Here is a 22,647-nt window from a genome sequence, read left to right as displayed (position 1 = left end):
ATACTCCTCTGAGGTCTCTGTCCTCCCTAAACTGCATCTCCCATCTGGCAACCCTACCCCCATCTCCTACAGGGGACCATCTGGCAACCCTGACTATAAACTACCCCCTTTCCAACTCTCATTGCTTCTAATTGCTTTGAGCTAAGAATAATTTGCTTTTACTTTCGGTTTGCTTGCTGTTACTCAAGAAGAACCTGTACAAATGATCCAAACTGCCTTGCAGTGGGCTCTGTCACCTGGGATATCTTGATTGTTTTCATTATTATCAACTTACCGAGTGGTCCAGAGAATTCTGCTGCACATCAGGTGTGAATTTGTGATAGAATGTGGGATGAAATGGCCATCCATGTGAGCTCTGATTAAGGATATTTTGAGGAAAAAGCATTTGAAAACGAGATTTTGTCCAGCTGTTTCTGGATAGCAATTATCATTTTTTTTCAGAAGCCCTCTGATGGCAGAGAGTTGGAAATGGCAGCCGTGAGGGGCTGATGGAAGGAAAGCATGCAGAACGACCATGTGGATGCTCTGTTGCCAGTGCCTCTGTGTTCACACTTGGAAATGAGGGCAACATGGAGAATTCGCACTGTGAGGAGGCAGCTAAAGTTATTTTTAATTCTACCCGTTTCAGTTATGAACTAGTCCTGTATCTTTAAATGGATGCTGAGATGCCAGCCTTATACTTTGCTGCCTTGTTGCAGAACATTGCGTAATGGGTATCACATATATAGGTAAAACAACTGAGACTGATTCAAGCACACTGTTATGTCACTGGCAATACAGTCCTAAGCAGAATTAAAGGTAATTCCTTGTGCAAGCACCAGTCATTTCCAACTCTGGGGTGACATTGCTTTCACAGTGTTTTCATGGCAGACTTTTTACAGGGTGGCCTTCCCCAGTCATTTACACTTTATCCCCAGCAAGATGGGTACTCTTTTTACTGATCTCAGAAGGATAGAAGGTTGAGTCAACCATGAGCTGGCTACCTGAAGCCAGCTTCTGCTGGGATCGAACTCAGGTCGTGAGCAGAGCTTGGACTGCAATACTGCAGCTTACCATTCTGCGCCACAGGGCTCTTAATTCTTAAGCAGAATTACATCCTTCGAAATTCTCTGGTGTCAATGGGTTTAGAAGGGTGTAACAGATTATTGATGATTCAGTGCTTTGTGTGCAGAGTGCTTCCTTCATGTTTATGTCATTGCAAGAAAGACTGTCAACAGAAGCTTTAATGAAGAGAGTATGTTTAGAACAAGACTGCTCTGCTGCTCCTCCAGGGAGCATGTTCTGTTTAACATTGATTCAGTCTATTATGTTACTCTTCAATCAGTATGACATTTACTGCGATGTGAGGTGAAATCTGTTCCTGTAGTGACAGCTTCATACATTTATTCACACAATCATGCAATATCACTGAATGATGAGTATGTGTGTGTAAGCTTCCACAACTCAGCTCATACCCAGTGCTGCATTATTGAGGAGAAATTTGCTTACATTCAATTCAGCTCATACCCAATGCTGCAGTATTGGGATTGGAATCTATATTGCTTACATGTGCGCTTACAAGTTTCTGCCATGGTTTCATGTCTAAATTAAGTCTGAAGAGTCATTTTATGATCAGCTGAAGGCGGGGGTTATGAATTGTAGCTCCAAGCACAGGTGGGCCTTTCACTGATTATTGCTGAGTGGATCATCCACAAATGCTGTTTGTCTGGGTGGGCAGGTGAACTGGCTGTGTTGGGTTATAGATGTTTTCGATGCAGGGATGGTCTTGTGTAGTTTTCCCATTGCTGCTGCAGTGCTAATACAGCACAGTGCATCAGGGCTTCCGCGTGTCACGTTTTCACCCAATTTCCCTATCCCAGTCCCCAGGGTTTTTTTTTTTTGTAGCAGGATCTCTTTTGCATATTAGGCCACGCACCCCTAATGTAGCCAATCCTCCGAGAGTTTACAGGCTCTTATTCCTGGGCTTACTGTAAACTCCAGGAGGATTGACTACATCAGGGGTGTGTGGCCAAATATGCCAAGGAGTTCCTGCTACAAAAAAAGCCAGTCTCTCTGTGCAATCACAGCTTTCCCCATTTTTTTTAAATCAGTATTTTAACATACATATCAAGTTCTACAAACTCCCAGTTTTCATTTTTTAAAAAGTAAGTCTCTAGACCTTTTGATTGCACTGACAGATGGTGAAAGGCATATCTCTTTAACAAAAGCTATTAGATAATTACATTTTCAAGAATGAAAGCTGGGAATCTGGATAACCTGATACATAGATTGTTTTATCATTAATGATATAATGATACTCCATTGCCAATTAATTGAAACCAAACAGCCTCCTAGTGGTGATAGGAAAAAATGGCCATAGCAGGCAGGGAAAATGGCTGCCATTTGGGTCAGAATGGGAAAATCCAAACCTCCCACCCGCATGGTGGTAGCCATCCAGGTTTTTCTGTGACCTGTCCCAAAATTTTTGGGAGAGAGGGGAGAGAAGTTGGAGAAACCTCAGGAGGTACATGAATGTACTGCAGTGTTGTGAGGAAGCAGGAAAGAAATCCACTTCCCAACAGCAAACCTGGGGCAAATAACCTGTGTGAAAATGGCTACACTGACCAAGTAGCAAGCTGGGTGGCATTTCCACAATCCGGACTAAGGCAAGTCTTCTGTTAATAGCTTTGAATTCTATGCTTCACATGCCAGGAAGGTATTAGCAACTTGTTGTGAATGTGTATGTTTGCAGAGTTTGCTTGCTTACAGTTGGGTAATTTTGAATCCCATGATTAAAGGTTAGCGGCATTTTTCTATTATGCATTTTCATCAATTTGTAACCTGGGGGTTGGGACATTTCCAAGGAGCTATTTGGCAAAAAGCATGTCAAGCTTTGATAGCCCTTTTTCTCCCTTTCTAAAATGGGGCTGTGGGTGGAAGGAGGAGGGAATACAGCTTTGCTCTCTGCATGGAAGGGGAGGGGGGGGGGGTCACTTTTCTTGTTTGTTCTTCTTTGGCAGCACCTGATGAATGGAAAACTTGAATGCTGCAGGCTCTTAGCCTTTTATGTAAATTATTTCCTTGTTGATATTCTGTACAATTCACCCATAGTACTCACCACTTGAGCCAATATCTAATTCAATAACCCCTCATTATCCATAAAGACCAGGCATGCTTTTTGTTGCATCAAACTACGGAAGAAAAGTTAATGTAACTATGGGACAGCCTTTCCAAAGAGGCCCTTTTAACATCACATTAAGACTTTAAAATATTTCCCCTGGTTTTTATGTATTTTTAAAGTTTAATTCTTGTGTTCCGGCTGAATGTACTAGCTTTTACACTGTTCGGGTTATTTAGTGGCCTTGTCTTTTACAGATTTAAAAAATTAATATTGAATGCTGCTGAGGTGTTTGAAGAAAAGAGGTTTATAAATTCTGCAAATAAATTTGAAAAATGTAAAAAAGGAAGAATATACTAATATGTTAACATACGAAGCCTACCCTTAGTGGTAAGATGTTTTAGGAACTGTGCTACCAGTTTATGAGAGAATGTCAGAGCTTTATGATGTCTTTGTAGGAATTTATTTACATAAATACAAGCACAGCACAGAGGAAACAAATACACTTTGACAGCAAGCAGCAAATCTGCCAGTCTTGTTGTGTTGAAGGACCAGAGATGAAAACACTAAATTAGTTAGAAACTGGTATTAGTGACTGGTGAACATTTAGTTCAGTGCTTGATATTTGAGAGCATTTTCAACAAGCATTGAGGGGGGAAAACCTCAACTATTGTTTCAAGAGTTTTGGTGCCCATGTGGTTATGATGCAACATGCATGCACATTATTGCATTACCTCTGAAAACTATTGTTTGGTTCTACCTGCTTTGCACTTATCCAGTAACACTCGCCATGGAAGAGAACTGCTGGGAAATTCATTTCTGCCTCTTCTCTAATGCTTTAAAGAAATTGGAAAACTAAAGTATGCTTAGATGTGGTGGTGGTGGTAGGGAATAATCACAAGGAAAGTTGCAACAAAGCAATCCAAAGAACTGATTGACTTAGATGTAGAAAATGCTTATCAAAAGGCTGCTTGGCTCGGTAGATTGTACTTCACATCCATCAATGAGAGTTTCACCAAAATGAAAGGGTAACTTTAAATAATCGTACAAGTGCCCAGAATCTCATGAAACACAGCAATATGGAGAGATAAAATTTGGGGACTTGTCACTTGATTTGTGCAGCTGAACACTAGAAGCCAGATTTTTATACCAAACAAGGTACTTGTGAAATTCAGTACCACTTCCATCTGGGACGAGAGACCAGGGCAAGTGAGTAATTCATCCCTTCCTTGCAAAAGTAGCATTATTTTTATTACTTCTATACATGGTTCTTCCGTCAAATCCATGGTGCAACACTAAGCATCCTTGTTGACATCAATTGACTTGGAAGGGTGTAACTCCTAAGCAGGGCTTTTTTGTAGCAGGAACTCCTTTGCATATGTAGCCAATCCTCCAAGAGCTTACAGGGCTCTTAGTCCAGAGCCTACTGTAAGCTCCAGGAGGATAGGCTACATCAGGGGTATGTGGCCTAATATACAAAGGAGTTCCTGCTACAAAAAAAAGCCTAAGGACTGTGCTACCAGAGAGTTAGTTTCAGTTGTGGACTGCAGTACTTGGGATCTGTATAGCTACCTCCTTTCTTTGCCTCCTTCACCTGGCCCTGTGTAATTTCACTGGTGCCATTTTTTTCAGTGTTGCTGCCATTTTAAAATTTCCTAGATACACAGCATGTTTGAAATGGTGTGTATGGGAGAATTTACGAAGAATTTATGAACAGGACAATGGCAGGGAACTGCTGGGAGGAGACCCTCTCCCAAAAGAATTGAAAACTAAATCCTGTCCTTTCTGTAAAGCCATGATTCTTATCCATATATTTGAGAACAGATGTGATCTTTATCCAAAGAAGAAGAGGCAGTCTTAATTTGTCACAGATAACTGAAAGAAGAAAACTATGAAGTGGTAAGTATCATCAAACCCCTTTCCAGCTATGTGTGCATAACTGATAGATCATATTAAGGTTATAAAGAAAAGATCTCCCGTCGTATAATCACATGTCACCTGCCATCCTCTGAAACCTGCAGGATTCCAGCCATATGCAGCAATACAGTTTGTGAACAATGTATTTTACAAGATTCAGCTTACATAGGATACAGTCATGACAGTAAAAGTTTTATGTGCGCTTTGAATCTATTCTATTTAAGGTATGATTTGTTTTAGATCCTCTTGTTTCTGTCACAGATGTAGTCATATCATGAATGTGGCATTTGCCTCGTAAGAGCAATTATCTAATAGTTGTAGAAAATCTCAACTATATATGCTTTGTGAGGAGATTTTCAATTTATAATAAAATTGATGTTTAAAAAAAAAAGAGGAAGGGAGATTGGTTATGTTATGCGGCAGATGTGAAAGTTTTGCCTTTACATTTTAAATAGGTTTATGTTCTCGGCAAGTGTGGGCCCAGTTTAGTCCAAGAAGGGTTTAGAGTGCCAGATGTTGCACGTGATCAGAGATGTTATACAGCTGTTTCCCATTTCTTTTTACAGCATTCACATAAATGCACAGTAAATGTACTAAAATATTTTTACTGTACTTTAGCAATCACTGAAGGATGCTACTACATAGGACTTAATTTAATATGTGTAGGCTGTTTGTGGCAGGTGACACTCATGGCAGTAAATATGATAGAAAGCTACCCCAAAACAAAGCTGTGTCGCTCACTTGGCCTCAGAATTTCTTCCTCTCCTTAGTGTGATGCTAAAAGAGATGCACCCGGGATGAAAGATGGTTTTGCATTTAGTGGCAAACATTCTGAGGTTCCCAGTCGATGTGTTTTCCTAGAGAAATGAGTTCCTGACTCTTGCCTTGGCATCTGTGCAAGTCCCAGCTTTTCAGCGCACAAATCTTCCCCAGTTCATTGCCAGTGTCATTGATCCATATGAACTTGATGAAATGAAGGTCATTAGTGTAGCGGGAGGGGATAGTCAAGCTCCTTTGGAGCATTTCCGGTGTTGAAGCAAGAACCTTGAATTTGACTCTGCAGCTGAATCATTACCCTCTGATAGTTTTATCTTTTACCAGTAGGACAGTTGGTGTTTGAATGCATTTTCTGGGCTTTGAGTACTGAGTTATTTTAGATTATAAGCCTCATGCCTAATTATACTATCAGTTTAGTTAATCAAAATATAAAATCTTCAGTTACCGTTAGTCTGCTTTTTTTCATTTTCTTTTGGCATTTGTGATGGACAGTGACAATGAACGCTTTAACCTGGTCTGAGAACCTTGATGACAAGGGATTCAAATGGAACTCTACAGTTGAGAGTGGCAGTTCGAAGTGGCAGTTAAGAAATGACAGTTGACTGGGAAGGAAAGTTAAGGGAATGAGAAGATCAAGAAGGACCTCATTCAAGCCTGAGGGATATGGCTCCTAGTAAAGGAGGGTGATCCCTATCCAATCTGAGAGAAATAGCTCCTAGTAAAGGGGGATGATCTCTGCCAAGTGGTTATAAGGGATACTGGAGCTTGTGTGAATGTTCCTGCCTTCGCCAACTTAAATGTCCTCAAGACAAAGAAGCTTATGCTTGTTTATTTGATGATGATGATAATGATGATATTGAATTTTATCCTGCCCTATACTCTGAATCTCAGAGCGGTCTTTACCTCCCCACAACAGACACCTTGTGAGGTAGGTGGGGCTGAGAGAGTAGAGACTCCCAAGAAATTTCTTACCTCAAGCTTTAAGACCTGTCTGTATAACTAAACAGCTACATGTTTGATTATTCATTGTCTATATGCATACAAAGTTACCTCTTGCCTGTTGCCTTCTCATTTTCTAAGCCCTAAACCTGACACTTACCTGTCCATTTCCACTCATAAGTACAATAAAACAGTTTGTTTATTTTGAATTACCAATTACATCTCGTGTGCCATTTTTAAACAAAGGCAAAAAAGAAGGATTTTAGTTAGTTCCTCAGATCCCTAGACATTTAAACAACTGGGTGGGATAGATGGAAAAACAAAGAAGGAAAATTAAATAAAAGGGGCTGCCCAACCAAAATGAAGATGGAGGGATCCTGAGGGAATCACCATAGCATCACTTGCAAATAAACTTAACTACCAAGTTCCAGTTATATAGAAACAGGCCTCAGATTCAGTGGGAACTCACAGGAACGTGGCTCCTGAACCGTTCTGAGAGTTCCACCTCCCCTTCTGAGAGTTCCACCTCCCCTTCTGAGAGTTCCACCTCCTTGTCCATTGAATAGTATTGCAGCTGCATAACAATCCCTGGATGAGTTCCACCACTTATTTTTCTACAAAATAACCCTTTTATAGAAGCCAGGTTTTTGGTAGTCTAAGGTCCTGATGAGCAACTAATTTTGTTGGTAGGTCACTTTAAGAATAGGTTGCAGGGCAAATGGGCCAAGGTCTTGAACTCCAGCTCCCAAAGTAGCCTGCAAAAAAACCGCTATTATCACAGCCCTCCATGCTACTCATTCCCATATGAATTGGCAACAAGGAACCAGATACTACCCCCTAGGATCAGATTTGGTCACGCTCCCTTGCTGGCACCAGATCAAAGGTATTCAGCACATGGTTCTAGAGAGAATTTTTAAAAGCATCCACAACTAAATTTGCTTCTTGGCTGTGTATATTTTATTTTATGAGAAGCTTTGATCTGGCTCTAGAATTCAAAATGAAACATAATTTCTAAAAAGAGGGGAGCTGGAGCTCACACCTGCCTTCAGCTTTTGCCATCTGCTCTGGAATTCCTGCTCCTTAATGCTAACTCTGTGAAGACAAATGTATATAAAACAGAACTGTATATAAAGCAAATGTATATAAAACTATGGGGTAGAAAAGGCACTCTAAACATACTCTGAGATATTTTTGTTACTACTCACATAATGCTAGTTTGGTGCCGGTGTGATGAACAGCCTAGAATATTTTATTTCGATCAGTAAGACCCTGGTGGGTATTATTTGCCCTTCAGGGAAGCATTTGCAGCCCACCCAGAAACATATGGTTTGCTAAAAGGACAAATAGCATCTACCAGGGATGTTTTATATCAGGAAAAAAGCAGTGTGAAGGGATGAACCCTCTCTGCCTTCATACCATCGAGCTCCATGCACCTAGAAATTGAATTCTGAGCATATAAACTGCAGCAAATGTCTAATTGCCAGGACCCAGGGAGGACACAAGGAAAACATAACGTGTGGTTAGGTCCTTAGTCATGAAGTTCACTGGGTAACTTTGGGTGTGACACTGCCTCTCAACCAAATTCACTTCGCAGGGTTTTTGTGAGGGTAGAAGAAGATATTGGATTTATATCCCGCCCTCCACTCTGAAGAGTCTCAGAGCGGCTCACAATCTCCTTTACCTTCCTCCCCCACAACAGACACCCTGTGAGGTGGGTGGGGCTGGAGAGGGCTCTCACAGCAGCTGCCCTTTCAAGGACAACCTCTGCCAGAGCTATGGCTGACCCAAGGCCATGCTAGCAGGTCCAAGTGGAGGAGTGGGGAATCAAACCCGGTTCTCCCAGATAAGAGTCTGCACACTTAACCACTCTACCAAATTGTGTAAGTAAAGAGCTGTGCTCTATAGTGGAAAGATGGGAGGATAGTGTAATAAAACAAATTGTTTCATGTTCCTGAAAGCACTTCTGGATTTACTCACCCTAGAAGAAGTTTTAATACAGTTTTAATCCTAATATTTAATATCTTTCCTTTTTTTTATCTCACATTTCAGGAATTTCTCACAAGTGGATTTCCTGAATTTGTTAAGGTCGTAGAAGTAGGTCCAAGAGATGGATTGCAGAATGAAAAGGTAATTTAATATCCATGTTTCTAATGATCTGAGGTAGACCATTTATGTGTCTGTCTGGAAAGCAGTGTTTCTCACTCCTGATGAGATTATAATTTTATATTCATATATCTTTCTCTTTTAAACATGAATATATCATACTGGAAGAAGGTGGGAAGTATGGGTGAGCAGATTCCTCCAGTCCCATCCCATTTTAGATTTGTCCCATCTTCAGTCCAGCGGTCATCTGTCAAATTTTACAGACGTCAGAAAACAGAACTCGTGGATTAAAAAGAAAATGTCACAGTGTCTGTGGAGACTGTGCTCAGTTCCACAGTGTCTGTGGAGACTGCAATCAAAAGAGAAACTATAAAATCCCATGGACAGACACTTCTGTAACCCTAAGAATTGTGAATCCTGGAAAAATATACCCAATTGTTACAATATTAAAATCTTGTCAATAAAATAATAACCTCTTTAAAACTGTTAGGTTAAAAGGCCTTTAATAGCTCAAGGATGCCCCGCCTTTAAAGGTTGTGGATGAGCAAAAAAAAAAAAAGGGGGGGGGGACAAAGAAACCAGTTTGCAAGCATTCCATGATGCTTAAGATTTGGAGGGCTGTTCGATTTTACTCGCATGAAATTGAAAAAGAGGTTGGGTTTTGTCATATAGGAATCCAAACCACATCGTTGTCAGCTGTATCATAAGATAAAAGGTCAAGATTCAAGTCCAATAGATTTAAAGGCCTACAAGATCTCCAGGGTATAAGTTTTCAACAGTCAAAGCTCCCTTCGTCAGAAACCTCAAGGAAGAAGAAGAAGAAGAAGAAATTGGCTTTATATCCCGCCCTCCACTCCGAAGAGTCTCAGAGCGGCTCGCAATCTCCTTTACCTTCCCCCCCCCCCCACAACAGACACCCTGTGAGGTGGGTGGGACTGGAGAGGGCTCTCACAGCAGCTGCCCTTTCAAGGACAACCTCTGCCAGAGCTATGGCTGACCCAAGGCCATGCTAGCAGGTGCAAGTGGAGGAGTGGGGAATCAAACCCGGTTCTCCCAGATGAGAGTCCGCACACTTAACCACTACACCAAACTGGAATTGTGCCCTGGAAATCTTGTTGCTCTTTAAGGTGTTACTGGACTTGAATTTTGCTCTTCCCCTGCTCGTCAGTGTGATTACCCACCAGAAGTTATAAGGTGAAAGAGAATCTAAGGCATGTTGACTGATCTGTGTTTCAATCCTTTAAAAAAAAACGCTGTCAGAGTACATGAGATTTGGACCATCTTTCCAAACACACAGAGCCATGTGAAAGCATTGGTGATATTTCATATTTTACTTAGTTATGCTTTCATATAGTTATTTGCTGCCATTTTCAGTGACCTTCAGGGCAGCTTAAGGCATGTAATGCCACAATGAATTAAAAATAACAGATGCAGGGTTTTTTTAAAAAAAACTACAACAAACCAAAATAAAGAACAAAGTCACAGAAAACCAAGCCTAAAATAAAACAGGCAGACATCTGGTCTTTACCTGTGGTCTGAAGACCCGTAACAAAGAAACTAAGCAATCTTGACTGAGAAGGTAGCTTGATAAGTTTTGCCACTACTGAGAAGGTGTTTGTGACCAGTGACTGCATTTCAGATGGTAAGGACATATACTACAGAGCCTCTGAGGAGGAGTAACGCTTTGAAAGGGTTCACATAGAAGGAGATGGACCTTGATGTACTCTAACCTTGGGTCAGCAGCTCTGTGAATACTGGAGTAGTGAGCATGGGACTCACATATGAATCTTGATCAGAAATTCTGTTGAGAGGAAGAGGTGATGATCAGGTGGGAAAGACCTATGCAATTTGCTCCATCTATATAATGGGAGTATTCTCACATACTACAGTTATGTCAGTTATACCCTCAGGAAGAAACCACTCTTAACTATAACATTTCTTCCTTATTTTGATTTTGTGATTTCCCACTTGTCTCTGATGGTTAATTATCTTTTGTTTTCTCCCTGTCCCCTCCTTATGGCATCCTTTGCATTCTTGGAATGATTGTATTTCAAAGTGCTGGGGCCAGGATCTGCCACTTAAAAGCTTTGTCAGCCTCTAGATTACAAAGTACATGGATGGTGCTGTACAAAGCATATTAGTCAGAAAAACAGTTCATGTCCACTGTTCATAATTATCTGTGGTATCATTTTGGAGCATCATTTGCATAGGTTTTGATAACAGGTATCTCAAGGTATGTCTTCTCCTATGTAAGCCACACAACCCCTTAAGATCTGTTAGGGATGAACTTTGGGTTTCTTCCATAAGGCTGGAAAGGTTGAGCAAGGCCTTTTCTGTGGTGACTCTAGAGCTGTGTAATGGTCTCCCCCAAGAAGTATGTAGTTGTTCTTTTCTCATCTATTTCAATAAATGGTGTGGGGGGGGGGACTGATCTGTATTTAACCAAGCGTGCCAAAGACTCGAGGTCAGGTAAGCTTTCTTAAGAGGAAGGAGCAATTTCTGCTTAATCCCCCTCTTACTGGAGGCACCAACTTTACCCCTGTGCTCTTCCAAAGAGTTTATTGACACCCTTCCCCCAGAACAATGCTTCATTTATTTTTATTTTTTGGGATATTCAATGGGCTGTAGCAAGGTGGGAGGAATTCATGGAATTTGCTGCCCCCTCTTAAGAAAACCTAAATCCCTTAAGTCTTCAGAACTGTGTGGTTAGATACCATCAACTGTTGATGTCTTGGCCTCTTGGGATTAAGGATGATTCTCATTGTGCTTTATAGAGTTTTATCTTTTTATATAGTTTTACTAATTTTAGTTAATTATTTAAAAATTATTTGTAAGAATTTTCATTTTTTAATAATTGTTTTCAGTTGAGAAGCAGTCCATTAATGTTGGGTTGGATTTTATGACTGCCTTGTGCTGACTGAGATGGTGTGCTCTGTCAAAGGAAAGTTTCTTTGCTTAAGAGCATAAAGGAGTCATAGGATCCAGCCCAATGTAAGCAAGTACATAAAGAGAGCAGCTTTTACAGACTTTTGAGAAGACCCAATAGTTGTCTGTGAGAGTCACAACTGGTTCTTGGGCCATTTCCCTGCATGTGTCAGTTTTCTTATGCCTAAGAAAACAGCATCTGGTTACAGGTTTTATAATAATTTAATATATCACTGGTGATTTTTTTTATTTTACAATGTTATAAATATCATTCTTTTTATCCCAAATGTTTTTACCACATGGCTACAGAAGATATTTTTTTCCCTGTTCACAGGCTGTAGTCCCTACAGATGTCAAAATAGAGCTAATCGACCGACTTTCTAAAAGTGGTTTGCCTGTCGTAGAAGTGACGAGCTTTGTTTCTTCAAAATGGGTACCTCAAGTAGGTAAATATTTAATAGTTGCACAGTTACACTGAAAACTGCAGTATTGTCACATCCTGTATATAAAATTGATGCCTTTCCTGGCACAACTGCCCTTCCCAGCCTTGTTTTCCCTTTTTCAGGTAGTACCTGACTGTGCCTACCCTTTCTTCACATCCACTGTCAGTTCCCCACCTTCTCTTCTCTGTTTCCCCATCCCTTTAATACTTATCCAACTTGGGTTGTAAGTCTTCTGGGGGAGACAGTTGCTCTTTCTATATTCATTCAGGGTTCTGTCAGTCCTAAATGCTATATGGTAATATAACTTTTAAAAAAGAGAAGCAGAACAAAACTTTGAGTCAGGTGGCCCAGTGAATTGGAAGCAAACCTTACGCTAGATATTCACTACATGGAAATACTTTTGTGGATATTGAATCCATCTGGCTTGAGTAAAGCTATAACTGTATGAAATGGTCCTTCTCACAAAGCCTCAATATTCCAATATTTATTTTAGATCATTTCCTGGACTGAATGAAACTTGGCAATTCTTTGAAAAGCAATAATGCGAATTGTATGCAACGGAAATATTCCTGGTGCTACTCGGTGAAGATACTCATTATTAATAGTGTCTATCCTGCCACGGAGAGAATCTTTGCTAGTTTTCTGTCCTCCTCCTTCATGATACTAATCTGTAATATAAATAGTTGGTGTTTAAAAGAAGGCTGCCAAAAAATGAAGGGGCTGGGTCTGTCAGGTGCATTAATGATAAAGGGGAAAAGGATCTCTTCAGTTTTTTGTAAAGTGTAAAGTTATTCTTATTGGGGGAAATCATAATCAGGGCAAAGCCCTGAACCCTTTGGCACCCTAGGCAAGGCTAACCACTTGCACCCCCTCTGGGGTTGCTGCAGACAGATCTCTCCAGTCTATTCTATGAGACCATAGGATGGAATGGAGAGATTGGATCGCCACTGTGGTGCGACCCCAGAGAAGGGTTTTCAAGTTTAAAAACCCTTTTGTAGCATTGTGCCACAGTGGTGGCCCAATCCCTCCATTCTATCCTATGGGCTCATAGGATAGAATGGAGGGATCAGTCTGCCAATGCAGCACAATGTTACAGAAGGGTTTTTAAGAAAGGCCCCCTGCCTGCACCCCTCAGAGACTCCAAGAGGTGTGGGGGGGAGGAGATCCTTTCCCTACTTTTGCACCCCAGGGAGAAAGCACTGCCACCTGTGCCTCTTGGAATCTCTGAGAGGCACGGGGGGGGGGGGGGGCGGAATCCTTTCCTGGCTTTTGCACCCAAGGGAGCAGGGAGAATGCCCTGCCACCCACATCTCTTGGAGACTCCGAGATGCCCATATGGGGGGAACACCAGTCCCTCTTTGTCTCACAGCGGAAAGCTGTAGCTCTCTTGGGAACGTTCCGGTAAAATTGATTAGTGTTCAGCCCATCCAATATCTTCAAACATGTACAGCCTGCAATTCATTAGACTGTGCAGCCAGTCAGTCCATAGTGCAACAGGTTTGTACTGATTTCCCTGTTTTGCTTTTAGCTTCTTCAAGCTCTACATAAAGAATTTCAATCATGGATAAGAATGCCAACAGCTTTGCTTGTTGGTTATTCATTGAGCAAAGCTGCTAGCATTCTTACCCATAATTGAAATTGCATAAAAAGTGTTATACTTGTCAGAATTTAATATATGAATTATTTCTTTATTCTGGACTAATTTTGTATTATTTTTGGTAGAGGCTGGACTTCACGGTAGCTTTTGCTTTGGACTATCTCACCCATCTGGAGACTGGCAACCCTAGTTCTGTGTATTCCACCTTCAGTTTTATGATGGGGAGAAGGTGGAATAGGAATGTAATAAATATGTACATTTTTGGAGTAACTAGCAAAATGAACCTAGTGCAGGGGAAAAAATACCGTACCACTTTCTCTCCATCAAGAGAAGAACTTATCTAAAAAGTAGGGAAATAAGATAAAACCTATATAATTTCTTATGCCTCTCCTAAAACTTATCCTAGGTCATTGTACAATGTAACATTGAGGTTTGATGACTATAGCACTGAAGTACCGAATTGTTCCATGTAGTAATATATAAAGCAAGCATATACCACCATTTTCCTTTACCCCTCCTTGATTTTTTTTAAAAAATGTGTTTTTAATTCCTTGCTTTTCCTGTGAGCCCTTTTGGGTAGCAAATTTGGCTTAGCCTTGTCAGATATGGAAGAGGGGAGAGAGAGGAACAATTCCTTTTTATTCTCATTTCAAGTCTGGATGTTTTGTTTTAATAGCTTAGTTGATGTTTAGATTAAATTCTGTTTATATGTTAAGGCCGTGTCACTTGGAGATGGAGTGCAGTCTTGCTTATGCCTTCTTAGTACTCCTTTCTTTATTTTCTTAGGTCATGGGAATAGAGCTGCTGGTTATGTTTCCAGCATGGATTCATTTTTTTTTCTTTTCTTCCCCCCCACCCTTTTTAGTATTTTAAAGCTGTTTTACCATTTCCCTTCTAACATTTTGTTTGGCAGAGAGTTTCTGACTGAAAACAGCCAGAAGAAGTCAAAAAAGTTCTGCAGTAGCAAAGGTGCCATATAAAACAGGATCCCACACCTATAATCGAAATCGCCAAGAATGATAAACAGCTGCCATTGAAATGCTTATTGCTTAAGTATCTTACTGCCCTTTGAAAGTTAATTGTATAAATGTTAAAAGTACATGATAAAGTAATGCTCTGTTTACGAAAAAAATCATGGGGACAAATACATTATATAAACATGATTTTCAATGATTGAGTTTCATAGAGCTTGAACTGTACTTCCAGTCTAGCCTTTTAACTGTACTTTCAGTTCCTCTGTCACTGTTAAAACCGTAGGTTTTTGTCACTCTGGTTTACTGTTACAGTAGATATTTGGTTTCATAGGTTTCCCTTGGTCTGGGAGGTTTGGATGGCGTTGTTGTTTAATATAGGGATTAAAGTTTTTGGAACTGGGTCCGCTAGGTAGGGCACAGTTATGTGATTCTTTTATTGATCATGTTTTTAATACAGCTTTTCAGCATTCAAGCAGCCCTCCCTTCCTTAGGCATGTATTACACTTTCATTATGAATGACATTCACAAAACATTCAAAAATGTATTTGTCAGCAGAAATGAAGAAACTGCCATTTGTAATAGACTGGTAAAAAGGATCTGGAATGTAATGTAATCATCTTATAAAAGAGAATGAAAGAAAAACCAATTAAGTAAAATTGTAAAGAACTGGATATTTTATTGAATATTAGGATACAATGTTTTTTTTTTTTTAAGGGTGTTTATATTCTTCAAAAACCTATTTGAGGTGGTTTTATACAACCATTTGTTTCTATATGACACTGTGTATTATTTTCTCTGATTAAAAAAAAAGTCACATGCACACAGACAAAAAAACCCCTTGGGTTCAGCTTCTAGCCTTAAACGTAATAAGTGTTTTAGTGTAAGAATGAGAAGAGAGTAGGTTCCATATTCGGTTAGACTTTTTGCCATTGGGCTGTGGATAGACCGCCCTGGGGGCGTAATTAAAATCAAACTGCACTCATATTTTCCGTGATGGGCTCCTTGAAGGACTAAGGGGATAAAGATTCCCAGACCCAGAGTGGTACAACCTGGAAGGCGCATAGAGGTGTTGGTGATATCACACTTCTCCCCCATGTCCCTAGCCCCACCCCTCCGACTGGTTTCCAGAGTCAGCATGCCAGCCTTACTTGGAGTATTTGTGTGTATTTTATACTTTGGTGTTTGAGTCCAGACTGGTGATGTCCACTATCACTTTATTTCTTGTTATTCTTTGGAGACCAGCAGAAAATGGTTTTTGGTCATAAATTGCAGTAATGGAATAGGGCATTTCTGGTTCATTCTGGCTCATGGAAACAAGGGATATTTCATTATCCACCATAGTGCAAGATGGTAACTTACAGTTTAAGACAATTTTTTGGGCTCCTTGGAATATTAGAGGCATGTGCATTTCTGTAGATTTATACTTTTAATAATTTATGTACGCACAGCATTTTGCCAGGAGACAATGGGTGCTTTCACACAGCAACTGTTTGCAAGTGGATCTTGCTATCCTTACACAGTAAAAATCCATTTGCGAAGTGTGTTATTTAGTGTGTGTGAATGCCCCTATTGACTTGCTCTGCTGCTATGAAAACTGCAATGCATGGGCAATTTACAAAACTGCTAGATCTTCTATTATGGATATCTCCACTTTTGTGAATGTGTTTATGTAACTGTGCTGAAAAAATATTTTGATTGATAAACAGTAAAAACAGCCACAGCATAGGATCCCCACTGCATTAGATCATCCTCCTTAGTTAAAATAAATGAATTATGGTATGGCATTGTGTATACGATAGCCAGGAGATCCAAGATTGTCTGGTAGCCTCAAGTTCTAGCTCTTAATGTCATGCTAGTGGTGAGCTAGACTTGTTTTTAGAGATGATCAATACAACTGGAACCGGTGTAAAGTAAGCTATATAAAGTAACCACCGGAAGCAATGAAACTTTCATTCAAAGCATGTAAATATGCATTTTAGTGAAAGTTAAACACAACAAAACTAAGGAACACTTAATATTCAATACTTGAAATGTTCCCACAAAGTCTCTCAGCAGTCTTAGAAAGTTGGACTTGATGAAGACATGGGTGAAGTCGTTAATCCCTTTGTGTTCCACTCATGATTGTACAGAGAGAATAAGGAACCGCTTTTAAAAGGACTCACGGTTTCACTTTCTTCCTCAGCATCTTTCACCCAATGTTACATGAAACCACAGCTCTACTCTTTACAACACGGATCAATGCATGCTCTGATCTGCTGCTTCTGGCTCTCCCAGTAGGGAGAGCCAGTAGCAGCAGATCAGAGCATGCGTTGATCCATGTTGTAAAGAGTAGAGCTGTGGCTCCGTGTAACAGCGGGAAAGGAGGCTGAGGAAGAAAGGAGGCTGAGTTCTTTTCAAAGCGGTTCCTTATTTCGTCTGTACAATCATGAGTGGAACACTAAGGGATTAAAGACTTCACCCACGTCTTCATCAAGTCCCAACTTTATAAAACTGTTGAGAGACTTTGTGGGAAAATTTCAAGTATTGAATATTTAGTGTTCCTTAGTTTTGTTGTGTCTAATTTTCACTAAAATGCATATTTACATGCTTTGCGTGAAAGTTTCATTGCTTCCGGTGGTTACTTTATATAGACTTGTTTTTAGAGGCTGAGGACTCTAAGAGAACTGTGAGTGGCCCAAGCTCACCCAGCTGCCTTCATGTGGAAGAATGGGGAATTGAATTCAGTTCTCCAAATTAGAGTTCACCACTCTTTACTACTACACCTAACTGGCTCTGTCCTCTTTAATGACTCTAACTCTGTGAGAAGCCAGTCACACCAACTCTAGCAGACTGCTGAGTTCCACACAGGGATTTTGCCTAGTGTGGCCAGTGGGACACTGCTGCTGTTTTTGTGACCCTCCACTTTACATCATGCCTATTCTGAGCATGAATCATGGGCTCCATGGACTTGCCTCTTTAAGATGGAACAAAAGAAAAATCTCCTTTGCTCCAACTTAAAGGTAAAACAATGGGAGTTTCAGAGGGCAGCTGTGTTGCTCTGCAGTAGGACAGCTAGATCCAAGTCCAATCACACCTTAGAGACCAGACCAACAAGAATTTTGGGAGTATGAGCTTTGGAGAGTCACGCTCCCTTCATCAGATTATCTGGGGTGAGATAGTTGTGGGAAGAAGCTCTGCCTACTGACAGTCTGGGGAGTGGTAGAACTAACCTCTTCCTTGATGCTCCATGTTTCGACCTCACTTTAAGCCCTTTAAGGGTTTTTTTTTGGGGGGGGGGATGTTTGTCAGCTGAGCCGCAATATCCCCTTCACTGCATCTCTGCTGCAAAGGAGGAAAGGAGGGGGGATTGCTTATGAAGGGCATACAGTTGTCACTATGTCAGATCATAAGAGGAGGGTCAGGAGTGGTAGGGGTAGGAACTGCAGCAAGCTGCATGGGAACAGGACTGTGCAGAGGGCAGCCTTGCCCACCTCTGCTCCCATTTGCTGCTGCTTCTACAGCCAAGCTCTCATTTTGTGCCTCTGTGTCAAATGCCCAGTTGTGAGCTATGAGTGACATTACAGACATTCTTACACACTTCTTATCCCTGCCCAACACAGAATCCCTGCCCAAATGTTTTTCTGTTCCTCACATGTCGACTCTGCACATGCTACAGTGGGAGTTTAAAAGTGGAAAGGACACGGTATAAGGGCCCATGTGTTTTCATCCATAGGTACTTGTGTTGTGGGGTGCAATTTATAATATAAATCATCTTCTTTACTAAATGGGAAAAAATTAAACCTGTTTTGACTTGTCATGAGTTATATAAATGTGGCCCCTTACTGTTTTTTTAAAGGACAGAATTCTACGCGAGAGAAATGCGACTTGCAAAGTCTGTAATGATGAACTAAACTAATGCTCTTTAGTGAAATAGGATCTCTTTGCACTGTTGTATCTATCCACTTTTGTGGAGAAAAAAGTTAAGTAGTAAAGCAAGGATAGAAAAACAGTTGTATCATGTTTCCTCTTCCAAGTTTAAATATAACAATTTTCAAATGTGAAAGGACAGGATAGGGATATTATCTCCAGATTTTTAGTTTACTTTAGAAAAATGCCATCACTTTTGTAGTAAACAGATACACATGTAGAAGTCTCACACAGCTGTAGGATCAGATCCTTTGTTTTATAGGAAACATGCAACAAAGTACATTGCAGCGTGGACTGTTTTTATATAATGACCATTTCCACCTGTATTCCCCCCAAAATGAAAATAGGATTGTTTTGCTCTTGTATCTAAAATAAAATAAAAGTTATTTGTAAATATTTGTAGCTCGTTAATAACTATCAGGTAAATATCTGATACAGATCTATGACATCAAGAATCTAAACCAGCTTTTCTCTCTCTCTCTCTCTAAGATGGCAGATCACACAGAAGTAATGAGGGGAATAGAATGTTATCCTGGAGTCCGATATCCTGTACTCACTCCTAATCTTCAAGGGTTCCATTCTGCTGTATGTATATTGCTTGCAGTACCAGTCCTTATATTAAAGAACTTATTTGTTACAGTTGGAAAACACCATGTAAAGCTCCATTTACAGCGCTATCCTGAGCAGAGTTATGCTCTTCTAAGTGCATTAACGTCAGTAAGCTTAGAGAACTTTCCTAAGGATGGCCTTGCTGGTTACTTTTGTCAAAAATGAGGTGGCCTCATTTATGGGTTAACTTTGTGAGTTTTCATAAGCCAAGTTAAGCAAATTTGAAAATCTGTGCTAAATTTAATGCGTGGGTTGAAATGAACACATGTTCTTCCCTTGTTTATCCCAGTCTGCACTGTCTTACCCTCCCCTTTGTTTGTCGTCTCCCTTATGGCAAATTTTGAATTGTAAGATCCTCAAGGCAGGAACTTTTCATTTTGCACCTTGCAAAGTATATATGTAAATAAATAATATTGATTGATGATACTAATTGCACCATGTTTTGCCAAGCTGGCGTAAGGTGTCAGATCCCATCTGAAAATATGGAATAGAAAAAAGGACTTGTGTAATGGCTTGTTTATGTTTTCAGTCTGCATTGGACTACATTTCTTTCTTTAGGCATAGGTGGAAGCTTTACAAAGCATCTGAAATCTGATTAGAGAGTGAAGAGAGAGTTTAATTCATCCTGACAATTACTTTTTTTTTTCTGGAAGCCTTAGTGACTATGGAAAGTGCATGGCTTCTGTCCCAGAACCTTCATTTGTTTCCATGTGGGAAACTCATCATCCTTAAAAGGAGTCCCATGTATTTCAATGACAAAGGTTTGCTTGAATAAACTTTCAGATAATTTCAAGGTTAGAAGTGCACTAATGCACTTAGGTAAATCCTATTAAACTTATAGAGAAAGAGGCCCATTGTAAAGCAAAAAGAATACGTTATCTGTTTCTTAGCATGATAATCGATAACCAGCATAGTGATTTAATTTAATTTATTATCAGCATTGACCAACACACACAAAAAAAACCCTCTAGCAAATTCATCCCAGTACTGCTCTTAGTCTGTATGATGATGATATTGGATTTATATCCCTCCCTCCACTCCAAATCTCAGAGTCTCAGAGCGGTTCACAATCTCCTTTATCTTCTCCCCTACAACAGACACCCTGTGAGGTGAGTGGGACTGAGAGAGCTCTCCCACAAGCTGCCCTTTCAAGGACAACCTCTGCCAGAGCTATGACTGACCCAAGGCCATTCCAGCAGCTGCAAGTGGAGAAGTGGGGAATCAAACCCAGTTCTCCCAGATAAGAGTCCGCACACTTAACCATTGCACCAAACTGGCTCTCCTGTAACTGGACTCCTGTTTTATTTTTCATATAGATCACAGAATGAACTTTGCCAGAGAATATGGAGGTCATCTGCTCAGGAGCTTGCCTGGTCTGTAATCAAGGGGGTTCTTGAGGAACATGGTCTGAAGGCTGCTGCATGCCTAATAAGTACAAGCAGAGTGGGGAGGGGGGGGGTGGTTTGTAGCAGGAACTCCTTTGCATAGTAGACCACACACCTCTGATTTAGCCAATCCTCCAAGAGCTTACAGGGCTCTTAGTACAGGGCCTACTATAAGCTCCAGGAGGATTGGCTACATCAGGGGCATGTGGCCTAATATGCAAAGGAGTTCCTGCTGCAAAAAAAAAGCCCTGAGCACGAGCATTCTGGTCCTGAGACTGACTGACTTGTAGTTACCAGAATGCGAATAGAGTATCTACCTGCTTATATGCCTTGCCCACATTCTGGAAACTGCACATAGTACATGGCCAGCATGCTGATTCTAGCTAAATATGTCATATGTATGGAATCTTTGCAAGGGAAATAATTTTCTCATGGGCAGGGGTTTAGACCAGCAATTTAATCAGTGCAGTGGAAGCTGTATACAGTTAATTTGTATCATACATGAATGCATGGAGCTGTCATACACTAAGTCAGACCACTAATATATCAAGTTCAGTACTGTCTCCTCTGGCAGATGATATAGTCTATGGGTAGTGGTTCTCCAGGGGCAAATGTCCTACTTTCCTAATCCTTATAGCTGGAGATGCTGGGACTGAATCTGGGACTTTCTTCATGGCGAGCAGATGCCCTACCACTGAGCCATCCTTCTCCCACCAATACTGTAATAAGATTTCACATAGCTTAAGGCACCTTTTGCCCTAGTATTAAAATTAAAATACATTCATGTACAAGCAAGGTACTCTTGAGTCTTACAAGGGCAAGAGTCTTTTACTTCCTGCTCAGCCAGCTCGCACTGCCTGCCTGCCAACAGCTCCACCGTCACTCATCTCTCACCTGCCTGCCTGGCTCATGGGGCAGCAAGTAGCAGTGGCTCCTGCTCCTCCCCCATGCTTGCCCCACAGTGGGCATTGATGACAGAGGGGCTGGCAGCAGTGGCCTTGGCAGTGGGATGGGAGAGCCATGGAGGCAGGGGGGCATCAGCCTAGCCAGGAGGGGCAGTGGCAGTGAGGTTGGCAGCAATGGGAGGAGGCAGTAGCTGCTCTCACTCCTCTTTGCCCATCTGCTTGCGTAGGAGTGGTGTTTGTGGTGAGGCTGGCATCAGCAGAAGGCTTTCCAGTAGCTCCTTTCAACTGGCTCCCCGCTGCCGACAGTGGGAGCTCTCACTTCTCTTCCCTTTGCTGCTCTGAGGGTTGGCACCAGGGTGGCTCTCCCTCTTCCTCACCTGCCTGTTTCATGTGATGATGGCAGTGTCTCTCCTCTTATCTGGCCACCCGCCTGCATCAGGCAGATGGACCACCTTCTCCTTTTTTAAAGAAAAAACTTCTCATTTTTCATCAGACCATCTGATCCTTGCCCTACCCTTTGGGTCTGTTGATCTTCAGCATTAGATATGGGACTGGAGAGGAACAATCCTTGTTTAATTCTTGAAAAAGAGTGAATTTAATGATGCAAATAAATAGAAGTAAAAATTGTAATCATAATTAGTAATCATTAGTAAAAAGATTGCAAGCTTAATTAGATCTTCGAAGTGGAAATGCACAAGGACTTGTGGGAAGTATCTCATTTCCCCCTCCTGCACTATTTTTTTTCTCTTTCCTGAATATAGCTTCTCTCCTTTTCCTGCTTCCTTCTCTCCTTCTAGGGTTGCCAACTTCCAGATGGGGCCTGAATATCTCCTGGAATCACAACAGATCTCCTAACTACAGAGATCAGCTCCCACTTGGGGTTGCCAGCTCCAGAAAAATTCTAGGAGACTTAGGGGTGGTGACTGAGGAGGGCAGACTTTGAGCAGGGAAGGGAGCTCAGCAGGGATGTGATGCCATGCAGTCCACCCTCAAAAGCAGCCATTCTCTCCAGGGGAACTGAACTGTGTCATCTGGAAAGCAGCTGTAATTCTGGGAGATCTCAAGCTTAC

The 22,647-nt window shown here is 41.0% G+C and overlaps 1 protein-coding gene across 2 annotated transcripts in view; it reads left to right on the top strand.

The window, feature by feature from the left end:
* HMGCLL1 (3-hydroxy-3-methylglutaryl-CoA lyase like 1) overlaps positions 1–22,647 on the top strand; it is a 98,672-nt gene that overhangs the window by 7,739 nt on the left and 68,286 nt on the right. The window contains exons 2-4 of one of the 2 annotated variants that reach the window (XM_060258327.1): positions 8,780–8,857; positions 12,093–12,200; positions 19,168–19,263. In XM_060258327.1, the coding sequence (XP_060114310.1) occupies positions 8,780–8,857; positions 12,093–12,200; positions 19,168–19,263 (282 nt within the window). Of the gene's footprint in view, positions 1–8,779; positions 8,858–12,090; positions 12,205–19,167; positions 19,264–22,647 lie in introns of those variants that run through there. The other variant, XM_060258336.1, reaches the window with a different exon arrangement.

This window comes from Heteronotia binoei, chromosome 1 (genome assembly GCF_032191835.1).
Source record: "Heteronotia binoei isolate CCM8104 ecotype False Entrance Well chromosome 1, APGP_CSIRO_Hbin_v1, whole genome shotgun sequence".
Lineage (NCBI taxonomy): Eukaryota > Metazoa > Chordata > Lepidosauria > Squamata > Gekkonidae > Heteronotia > Heteronotia binoei.
This window is presented reverse-complemented; position numbering and strand designations above follow the sequence as displayed.